General features: G+C 43.3%; 2 protein-coding genes across 2 annotated transcripts; both read right to left on the reverse strand.

The window, feature by feature from the left end:
* Positions 1-7,491: 7,491 nt before the first annotated feature.
* LOC112649217 (ubiquitin-conjugating enzyme E2 variant 1-like) lies at positions 7,492-8,354 on the reverse strand. The gene has a single exon (XM_049107123.1). The coding sequence runs from the start codon at positions 8,210-8,212 to the stop codon at positions 7,895-7,897; it is 318 nt and encodes a 105-aa protein (XP_048963080.1). The 5' UTR covers positions 8,213-8,354; the 3' UTR covers positions 7,492-7,894.
* A 1,710-nt stretch (positions 8,355-10,064) lies between these two features.
* Positions 10,065-11,338, reverse strand: LOC112649398 (L-lactate dehydrogenase B chain-like). The gene has a single exon (XM_025431646.3). The coding sequence runs from the start codon at positions 11,254-11,256 to the stop codon at positions 10,252-10,254; it is 1,005 nt and encodes a 334-aa protein (XP_025287431.1). The 5' UTR covers positions 11,257-11,338; the 3' UTR covers positions 10,065-10,251.
* Between the last annotated feature and the right edge of the window lie 350 nt (positions 11,339-11,688).

An 11,688-nucleotide genomic window follows, 5' to 3' on the forward strand; every position in this document is an offset into this window, starting at 1 on the left:
CGCGGGGAGGCTGCAGGCCGGGGCCCGCTGCAAGAAAAAGTTCTTTATGCCTTATTGTCGGGCGCACCCGCACCGGGGCAGATCCGCTACCCCGAGGCGAGCCGGCACTTGTCGCTGCAATCTGTGCGCCTCGCGGAGTGCGTGCGGGCGGGAGTACCTGCGAGGCGCGGGGCTTGGCCGCGGTGGCGGCGGCGGCGGCGGCAGGGAGGAGAGGAGCAGCCTCGCGGGGCCCCGGGCGGGGCGCGCTCACTGGGCATCCCGCGGCCTCGCCGGCGCCATCTTGCGACAGCGTCTTCCCCCCACCCCCCCCACCGGATCTCTCTGTGGTTTTCAACCTAATAATACTGCCTGGAAATCCTCTCTCACAAAGCGTTAGGCAGTTCCTGCCCTCACTTCTCACAGCAGCTCTTCAAATTGTCACTATCCTTTAGCCCAATACTTAATCCCTGCTCTCAATATTCTCAGTAGACAGAATCGGCTCTAAGTTAACAGAGGAAATATAAAACTAAGGGTATGAATTCAAGTCATCTCCTGGTCTAGGTTAAGTGAATAAACCAGACAAAGTGCCTCAGTCAACCAATTCTTGAAAGATCCACTGCTGTCCAATGAACTATCACATATTCTCTCAGATTCAGTACATAGAAAATGGTCTTGGTCTCGCATTTTTAAAGACCAAGAGGGTGACAGACACCTATTTTAGAGGCTAAAGTGTCCCACTACCCTTGTGTCCAAGATCAGCACTTCCACTGGGGTTTTATTATTTATTTATTTATTTATTTATTTATTTATTTATTCATTCATTCATTCATTCATTCATTCATTCATGAGAGATACCCAGAGAGAGGCAGAGACATAGGTAGAGGGAGAAGCAGGCTCCCTGCAGGGACCCCAATGCGGGACTCGATCCCAGAACCCTGGAATCACCGCCTGAGCCAAAGGCAGGCGCTCAACTGCTGAGCCACCCGGGTATCCCCCCGGGGTGGATCCACTGGAGTTTTACATCTCATACCTTCCCTTCTCAGAAACCTCATACATCAGCCATCTCCTCTCTCTTCTTCATCAGAGAACTTCTTTCTCTTAGCTCTCTGTCTCTACCGTCTTTAAAAAATGCTACCTCAAACTTAGGAGACCTTCCAGCTGCCATTTGATCCTTCCCTTTCCAAGCTTCTTGGAGGTATGACATGCATTTATAGTCTCCATTACTTCAATGCCAATGTTCCAGATATACATTGCTGCCTGTGTAATAGACCAACCCAAAACTTGGGGCCGAAAACAGTAATCATTTTATTACACTCACTGTATGGGTGAGAAATCTGAGCAAGCCCCCTGGACAACTCTTCTGCCCCATGTGAAATCTACTGGAGTTATTCAGTGGCATTTAGCTGGTGGTTAGGTTGATCTGGAAGGTCTGAGATGGTTTTCTTCATGCCTGGTGCCTTAGTGGTAATATGTGGGATGCTGGGCACAGCTAGGTTCTCTTCTCTCTCTCTCTCTCTCTCCATATCAATTCATGATCTCTCCATGGGATCTCTCCAGCAGGGAGACCAGACTTCTTACATGATTGCTCAGGGCTCTAAAAGAACAAGGCAAACGTTGCAAGGCTTCTTTACAACCTACCCTTGGAAGTCAAGCAGCATCATTTCCCTGCATTCTATCAGTTAAACTTATTTACAGGACCCACCTAATTCAAGAGTAGGGGATGACATAGGGGAATGATTATTGTGATGAATGGTTAACAGGAGCCACATGTTAAAGTCTACCACAGCCATGCACACCTCAATCCACTGCAATCTGGCAACACTCCTTGCCACACCACTATTATCACGATCACTGAGGTAAAGATCTCTTAGTTGTTAAATCCAATGCACACTTTTCAGTACTTGCTTTACTTGCTTTTTCTGCTGAATTTGGCCCTATTGTCCACTAACTCTTTCATGAAACTCTCCTCCTCTGGCTTCTATATACTACTTTTTTAGTATACCTTTAATTTTTTGTTTAAAGATTTTATTTATTTATTCATGAGAATACACAGATAGGAGAGAGAGAGAGAGGCAGAGACACAGGCAGAGGGAGAAGCAGGCTCCATGCAGGGAGCCTGATGTGGCACTGGATCCCGGGTCTCCAGGATCATGCCCTGGGCTGTAGGCGGCATTAAAACGCTGAGCCACTTTTAATTTTTTAAATTAAAGGGGCTGCCCTACCTTTAATTTTTTTTTACTTTTTGTCAGTCTCCTAAATTGACTCATTTCTTATGCTCTCCCCTTGACTACTGGGCTTTGTTATCAATTCTCTTCTCACTCTGCACATGCTATCTGGGTACATCATCTACACCTATGGCCTTATATATTACTTATCTACTGAGAATTCCTCAATTACAGGAATTTCTCAACATCCCAGATCTCTCTCCAGTCCCCCAGACTCATATGTACTCTGACATGGGTGGTACTTCAAACATAGCCAAAGCTGAATTCATCTTCTCCCTTAAACTTGCTCTGTTTCTTAGAACCTCTATCCTATATTGACCATCATTCCAGATGGCCAAGGCAGAAACTTGGAAGTCATCTTAAACTTACTCTCTCTCAAATCCTCATTCATATATCTTGTTACCAATCCCTGACCATTGAACATGCTATGAAGCTCCTCAATTTATCCACTCTTCCCCATTCCAGATATTACATCTGGTAGAGGACTGAGTAGGGATCTTGGCCTGTTACAAGGATCTATAAATTGTATAGAAGTTATAGTTCACTGCAATAAACTCAATATCTTTAAAATTTTTTTTAAATATTTTATTTTTAAGGAATCTCCACACTCAACATGGGGCTTGAACTCACAACCCTGCGATCAAGAGTTGCAGGCTCTACTGACAGCCAGTCTGGCTCCCCTCAAATAATGTCATTTAAAAGCAGAGATGAGGGGGTTATTCTGTATGTTGGTAAATTGAACACCAATAAAAAAAAAAGAAATCAGCAGCAAAAAAAAAATAAATAAATAAAATAAAAATAAAAGCAGAGATGACCAAGAGATATCAGGATAGGGGACACTTAAGAAGTGAAGCTCCTCGTGCAAAGAGGCATTCAGATTGGTGGTAGCAGGATTCTGCCTGTCCACAATGAAGTTATTTCAACTCATGGGAAAGCCTACCTAGAGGCTTATTAAGCCCCCCCTGAACCTGTCATCCTGAAACTTCATCATATTTAGCTTACCTAGTCATAAAAACTACTTTTATCAAGCCACATCCAGGTCCTGGGTACAATTTCTTACTACCTCACTAGAACATTCTTGCTGTATTGGCCACAGGTTATATAAAAGTGACCAGTTTCTGACTTCCACTAAATGACCAAGTAGCTTCTATCAAACCCACCTCCCCTCAAATGTATCAATATACTCTGGATAAGATAGTAAAATCAACTACCTGAAAGTACTGGCAAACAACCCAAACCAGGCAGAAACTAGAGCAGAATCTATACTTAAAAGATAGGATTAGAACTAGGTGGTATTCCCATTCTTTAAAGCTTTTAGCCATAGGGCAGGCTTCAATAAGTGGGTAAAACTGAATCTTTATCAGAAGGCAAAATTCAGAATTTCAGCAGCTGAAATATATGGGGCAAAATCCTGGAATGGAGAGATCCTGACAGGTGGAGCCCTCAATTCTTTGTATAAACTCTGTCTAAATCTCTGGCTGGCCTGTAAACCATGCACACATGGGGCAGTCTCCAAACATCCTCTAAACCTAAAAGAACTGAGTGGAAATTTTAGCTGCTGCTTACTACCAGGGAGACTGACTATGGAATTTGAGTTCAGTCAAGTTAACTGCCTGCTAAAACAAACAGACAAAAATCAGTACTCTTCAGAGGGACATAATAGGATCCAGATTCTCTACAACATGTCTTCTACAATGTCTAGGAGACAAATCAAAATGACTGGATATGTCAGAAACAGAAAATGTGACCCAATAGTGAAGGAAAAAGGCAATCAATGAAGACTGCTGCAAAACAATCTAGATACTGAAATTAGCAGGACTTTAAAAAAAATATTTATTTATTTGAGAGAGAGAGAGAGAGAGAGAGAGGTGGGAGGAGTCAGAGGGAAAAGGAGAGAGAGAGAATCCCAAGCAGATGCCCTGTTGAGTGGTAAGCCTGCTACAGGGTTCAACACAGGGATTGATGGGAGCTTGAAGAGGGGGGCTTGACAGGGAGGGCTCAGTAGGGTGAGGCTTGATCTCATTATCCCTGAGACCATTACCGAAGCAGAAAACAAATCAGATGCCCAACCAACTGAGCCATGCAGGCACCCCTGGAATTAGCAGGACTTTTTAAGCAGCCATTATAACTATGGCCAAAGACATAGTAGAAAATATGCTCATAATGAATAGTGATCAGTTGCATCCTATCCATGTAAAGATAACCAGCCTGCAGATATAGGCAACTGGTTCAAGGTGTAGAAGAAACATGACAAGCCTGGCCAAGAGCTAAAGTAACCACTGACATCATCTTAATTCAGATACTTCTTGTTTTTCATCTACACTATTAAAACTGTCTCATAAATCATCTCCCTGCTTCTGGTTGCTATTTAGTATGACCCCCTTAACACACACACACACATACACACACACACCCTAAACACATCTACAATGATTCCACAAATAACTTTTAAAACACAGCTTAGGGATCCCTGGGTGGCGCAGCGGTTTGGCGCCTGCCTTTGGCCCTGGGCGCGATCCTGGAGACCCGGGATCGAATCCCACGTCGGGCTCCCAGTGCATGGAGCCTGCTTCTCCCTCTGCCTGTGTCTCTGCCTCTCTCTCTCTCTCTGTATGACTATCATAAATAAATAAAAAAAATAAAAAAAAACACAGCTTAATCAGGATTTTAATTGAAAGGGACAGAAACACAACTTTAATTTGAGCAAAAGAGAAATTTATTGGAATTCTCATATAATCAGAGGAAGGACATGGATGTAGGTGGGCCTCAAGGACAACTAAGATCAAACACTTGAATACTGATAGGAATCTACCACTCATCCTACATGTTGATTCAGTCTCTCAGCTAAGCTTCCTCTCTGTGGCTGTTAAAGGGCCTATGAGCAGTTCCTGGCTCTTAACACATCTCCTAGCTATACCACAAAAGTGGGACACAATATTTTTCCCCATTCAAGTTATCAAAATATTGAAGAGAAGAATTCTCATTGTTCTGATCTAGATCACATGCCCATGTATCAACCAATCCATCAACTACTATGATTGGAAGCTCCCACTAGAACTGCATGGCTGGACAGGAAAGAAGTAGCACCCACCCCTACCAAAACAAAGGGTTTTGTTTCCAGGGTAAGGGAAAGACACTGGGAAAACAATAAAGATCTACCAGATCTGCTGTGTTCTCTATCTCAATTGGTGGTAACCCCACCTTCCATGCAATCATTTATGGCAGAGTCCTGGAATTTCTCTTACAGCAGAGAATACTAGTTGTCCCCAGTATCTATTCTCCCCCTTTCCTCCACTGGGCATTCTGCTGCTTGGAACATGAATGTGATGGCTGGAACTCTCTCTTGTACCATGAGGGAAAGTGTCACACTGTGGAGATGAAAGGACATTAAGTTCTTCAGGGTTTAACATGAAGGATAAATGAATTTCTATCCTCTTTAATCCAGTTATTTTGGATGTCTGATAACTCACAGCTGAGACTGATCCTAACTGACAACCCCCTCACTCTCCAGAGTGATCAAGGCAAAATAATCTATAAATTAAGAGTGGCATGCAATGAACCAGGTTAGAGTATGTTAGTGCCAACCACTGAGAGTTGAATCTATGCTCTGTAGTTTCCTAGCTCTGTGATCCTCAGCAAATTGCCTTTTTTCTCTGTACCTCAGCTCCTCATCTATAAAATGAGGTTAATAACATTATCTATATCATTGGTTGGTTGTGAGAATTATGGAAGATAATTCACATGAGCACTGAGAATAATGCCTGGCATATAAGTGCTCAATGAGTATTAACTATCATTTTCAATGCCTGCCAGTTTTACCTACTAAAGTTCTTTTTTTTTTTAATATTAACGCACACTTTCTTTTTTATTATATTAAAATCAGGCAATGGTCTGACAATAAAAAGGCTGCTTATGGAATACTGTTATGTTCATCTTTACTTACAGGATGTTAAATCCTTAGAACTAAGGTATCCCCAGGAAAAGATTAATGGAAACATCGATTGCTTTTCAGACTTGATAGTTGCTGCTTCAAAAGGTGGTTTTACACAAACACTAAATTAAAAAGAAAATCTTTAGAACACAATGAATCACTTTTATTTCTGTATGCATCCACATCTCAGCATTTAGTGGTCCTGAACAGAAAAGTGGAAAAATGCAGCAATTTGCCAGGAAGTCAAGCCCGCCAATTTCGGGGATCTGCTGTGCACACTGAGTTCTTTCTCTATCCCTGCTGAGGACCATGAGACGCAGCAGCACCAAAACCAAAGTATGCACCAAATCCAAGGTTCTTTTTGTTCCAGTTGTCAGATTCCAAACTAGACCCAAATGGATTGTAAGATGACCACATGAGAACCCTGTTTAGGGATGTCTGGGTGGCTCAGTGGTTGAGCGTCTGCCTTTGGCCCAGGGCATGATCCTGGAGTCCCGGGATCGAGTCCCACATCAGGCTTCCTGCATGGGGTCTGTTCTCCCTCTTCTGCCTGTGTCTCTGCCTCTCTCTGTCTGTGTCTCTCATGAATAAATAAATAAATAAAATCTTTAAAGAAAAAAAAGAGAACCCTGTTTAAAACTTCTTCAATTGTTAAAAGCAAAAGCAATTACAGGAAAAGAAAACAATTCATTCAGAGGGATTGTGTGTGCTTACAAGTGTCTTCTGTGGCCTTTCTCCAAGTTTTACCACCAAGCACTTTGAGAGCTGGAAGGTCTGAGTACCCCTGGTGACTGTTCTTTTCACTTTATCAAAACCTGAGCTAAAAAACAGCATAAGCTGATGATGACAGCAGAGGGTGGCAGGGCTGAGGACCCAATATTCATTCCCAGGCTGGTGGAGAGTGAGTAAATGTGGTTCCAAACTAAACAAGGGAAGTCAGAGACTCTTTCCAACCTTACCTGATGGCTTCTGGCCAAAGCAAGAAGTATTGGGTGGTGATGGTGCAAAAAGGGACTTGAGGGGGAAGGAAAAAGCAGCACCCCTCAATTAAGGTGGGGGAGAAGATATGGGGAAAGCCCTGAATTCCTCACCAAAGGCCAATTTCAGAGGGGAGCAGAGGGGTTACGATCTATGCTTTGGCCGAGGGTGGTCATGGGAAGTGGAGAAAGGATGATGGCTTGGAGAGGGGAGGGCATCATTTAAGACTTAAAAAAAGAAACCAGGGGTGCAGCTGCACCCCTGCACATCCAGCAGTAGTCCCACAGGCTGCGACCTGAAACCTTCACGCCTATTCTAGCAAGCCACCCCAAGCTGGAGGGCTGTTGCAGGGATGGAGGGGTGGGTGGAGGGAGGAAGGGAGGGAGCCAGCAAGAGGAGAAGGGGAGAAGGCAGAGACCCCAGGCCATGTAATCAGCAGCAAGGTGATTGTGTATGTGTCTTTTCACAGTTGAGTTAGATGTGCCCCACCGGTTATGATGGGAATCAATTTAAATATACTTTCTTGATCCCAGAAATTCAACTATGTGGACAGTGGTTACACTTGACAGGATGATTTGTTATAGCACAACTTACATATTTCAAATGGACAAAAAAATTAGCATTGTTTACAGTATCTTAAGATAAATTGCCTTTGAATGGGAGCTTCCTTTCCAGTACTTTTGAGGTCTACAAGACGTATCTAGAAAATGTACTACTGTGGAAAATGACTGCTTAAATCGAATGGGTGGGGAGGGGGAGGTCCTGTGGTTTCTCTTTTTGATTAATTGCTGTAATACTGTCCTTCGGATGGCTGAGGGAGTTTCATGTTTTCTTTAGACATCATTAGGCGCCGGAGCTCTTGCAGGACAACTTTGATGCTATATGAATTCTGCCATTTTGCTAGCACGGATATGACTCTTGGGTCCACCATTCTATTAGAACTATTAACTCCATTCATATTAATTTTTGTCACAAATCTTACAAAGGGGGGTGCTTCTGGATATTTAGGTCCACATTCTATTTTAAGGCTGTATATTTGGTTTTCATAAATTGTTCTTGGAAGCCCAATTATCATCCCTGTCCATCTTGTAAGTGTCATATCGTCATCATCTTCTAGACCCCAGCTAACTGTGCCATCTCCTACTCCTTTCTGGCCTTCTTCCAGTTCTTCTAACAGTCAAAAATTGCGAGGAACTTGTACTCCCGAGCCCGTGGTGGCTGCCATCTTGCGTCACTGTCGCTCCTAACTACTAAAGTTCTTAAAAGACAGTCCCTACCTTCACTGCCCAAGAGCCACTTTATTCTGCTTGAATGAGCCCTGCTTCCAGTTCCATTCCTCCACAGCATCTTCTACGATGTCTCAGCCTGGCCTATCTAGAACACCACGATCTGTCTAGGTCACTCCTGTTTTTTGCTTGTTTTGTTTCAAAGATTTTATTTATTTGTTTTAGAGAGAGAGCACATGAGGTGGAGGTGTAGAGAGGGAAGGTGAGGGAGAGAATCTCAAGCGGGCTCCAAGCTGAGTGCAAAGCCCCATATGGATCTTGACCTGAGCTGAAACCAAGAGTTGGATGCTTAACTGACTGAACCACCCAGCTGCCCTGGGTCACTCCTATTTTAAACTCCTTGATAACTCCCCATTATCTACAGAATGAAGCATTAACTCCTTAGCCTGGTGACTGAGGGGTGTGTGTGTGTGTGTGTGTATGTTGCCCTTTCGGATGAGGCCTTTCTGGGCTTATTTCCTGTCACTCCTCCACCACCAACCACACCCTAACTGCACTGAACTATTCTCAACCACTATCTCCTTACCTGCCTCAAAAGTGTCAACCACCCCCACTCCCTCCCTCTTGAATTCTTTCCTCCCTTGGCTTCTTTTTTTTTTTAAGACTTTATTTTATTCATGAGAGACGCAGAGAGAGATGCAGAAACATAGGCAAAGGGAGAAGCAGGCTCCCTGCAGGGAGCCCAATGCAGGACTTGATCCCAGGACCCTGGGATCATGCCCTGAGCCAAAGGCAGTCATTCAACCACTGACCCACCCAGGTGCCCCAACCTCCTTTGGCCTCTGTGGCAACATATTCTCCTGGTTTTCTTCTAGTATCCCTGGCTATTGCTTTTCCATCTTTCTCATGGGTTTTTCATCCTACAACTCTTTGGTAAGTTTCAGGGTTCCCTCCTTAGTCCACTCCCGATTTAACTGCAGGTCTTCTCCCTGAGTGATGGCATCCACTGTCAGGCTCTCAAGCTCCACCTATATACAGTGACTCCCAGATCTTCACTCCTGACCTCTTGTTTGAGCTCTGGTCTCACACAACTTGAGTTACCATGAAAATCTTATCATGCTACTGCCCTACTTGAAACTCTTCACTGGTTCCCACTGCCCAAAATTATTCCTCCCCCCACAGTTGTTAAATACCTACTATGTACCAGGGACTATGCTAGATATTAGGAATACAATGTTAACCATAAAATGGCCCTTATATTTTAAGGAATTTGCCATCTACCTGGGAAGACAGATATATAACTACATATTAGTAGCATAACGTGTGAAGTCCTGTGACACATTCACAGAGCATTACAGAAACACAAGTCTGAGTTCCCTGAGAGTAAAGACTTGTGCCTTCCTAAGCTTTGTATCCTCAACACCTAGTACTAAGTCTGATTCAGTAGATAATTGTTTTTGAACTGGAACAGATATCTCTGATCCTCAGGTTCTCTCCATGTAAAATGGAGTTCACATATCAAATGAATGCAATCTATGGGTCTTGTTTGGACCCTAATTTGAATGAAGTAAATGCGATTTTTAACAATGAGACTAAAACCAGGTAAATTTAAACACTGGCTAGATATTTAACGATGTTAAGGTATTATTGCTTGTTATTTTAGTGTTGTAATAGTACTATGTTGTGTTAAAAAATCTTTTTTTTTTTTTTTTTTTTTTACGGTAGTTAATTTGATTTGTTCAAGGCTCATATTGCAAGCATTAAACCAAGCATGGGCTTTGATTTTGTGAGCCCAGATTCACATATTTAGGAAGATAAAAGCAAACTGTGATCCATGTATATGGATGAAAAACTAAAGGCTCACAGTTAATTACATCATGGTTTTAAATTTCTACAGCCTAGAAGCCAGAAGTCACAGATCTTTTAGGTCTTTCTGGATATCCCACAAGGTATCTGCACTTTTCTTGAGCTGGGCAACCTCATCATCCTTCAGCTTCTGATTGATCACACTGGTTAAGCCCCGAGTGTTCAGGATACACGGAAGACTCAGGAAGACTTCGTTCTCAATACCATACATGCCCTTCACCATTGTTGACACTGGATGAATCCTGGAGAGATTTTTCAACATGGATTCAATGAGATCAGCCACACTTAATCCAATAGCCCAGTTGGTATATCCTTTTAGCTTGATGACTTCATAGGCACTTTTAACCACCATCTTATGCACTTCCTTCCAATTTTCACTGTTGTTGTCTGTTCCCATTTCTGGATTCAGTTCCTGAAGAGAAACACCTGCCACATTCACTCCACTCCACACAGCCACACTTGAGTCGCCATGTTCTCCCAAAATCCATCCATGGCAGCTGCTGGGATGAATGCCAAGTTTTTCAGCCATAAGATAGCGAAATCTAGCAGAATCCAGATTACACCCACTTCCAATCACACGGCGCTTGGGTAGTCCACTTAGTTTCCAGGTAACATATGTAAGAATATCCACTGGGTTGGAAACTACAATTATGATACAATCAGGACTGTACTTGACTATCTGAGGAATAATGAATTTGAAGACATTAACATTCCTTTGCACCAGATTGAGGCAGCTCTCTCCCTCCTGCTGGCGGACTCCTGCAGTCACCACCACAATCTTAGAATTGGCAGTCACAGAGTAATCTTTATCTGCCGCAATTTTAGGTGTCTGTAGAAATAAGCTCCCATGCTGTAGATCCATCATTTCTCCTTTGAGTTTATCTTCTAAAACATCCACAAGGGCAAGTTCATCAGCCAGAGACTTTCCCAGAATGCTGATGGCACATGCCATACCAACTTGTCCAACACCCACTACAGTGATCTTATTGTTTGGGATTGCAGCCTCTTCTTCTGCAACTGGTGCAATCAGTTTTTCCTTAAGAGTTGCCATTGTGCCCCAAGACTAGTGGCTGTAAGGGTAGCTCGAAGGAGACCAGGTTAGCAGCGCGCGTCTCCTCCGGCGCAGGATCCGCAAGGAGACATGTTAAAAAATCTTAATCTTTTATAGGTATGTAAGAAATATTTAAAAATGAAAGAATACAATGATATATGAAATTTATCTGAAAATAATCCAGTGGTGTTGAGTGGGGGTATAACTGAAGTACAACTGGCCACACTTATGTTAATACTTGTTTAAGGGATCCCTGGGTGGTGCAGCGGTTTGGCGCCTGCCTTTGGCCCAGGGCGCGATCCTGGAGACCCAGGATCGAATCCCACGTCGGGCTCCCGGTGCATGGAGCCTGCTTCTCCCTCTGCCTATGTCTCTGCCTCTCTCTCTCTCTGTGTGTGACTATCATAAATAAATAAATAAATAAATAAAAAA

Source organism: Canis lupus, chromosome X (genome assembly GCF_003254725.2).
Source record: "Canis lupus dingo isolate Sandy chromosome X, ASM325472v2, whole genome shotgun sequence".
Taxonomy (NCBI): domain Eukaryota; kingdom Metazoa; phylum Chordata; class Mammalia; order Carnivora; family Canidae; genus Canis; species Canis lupus.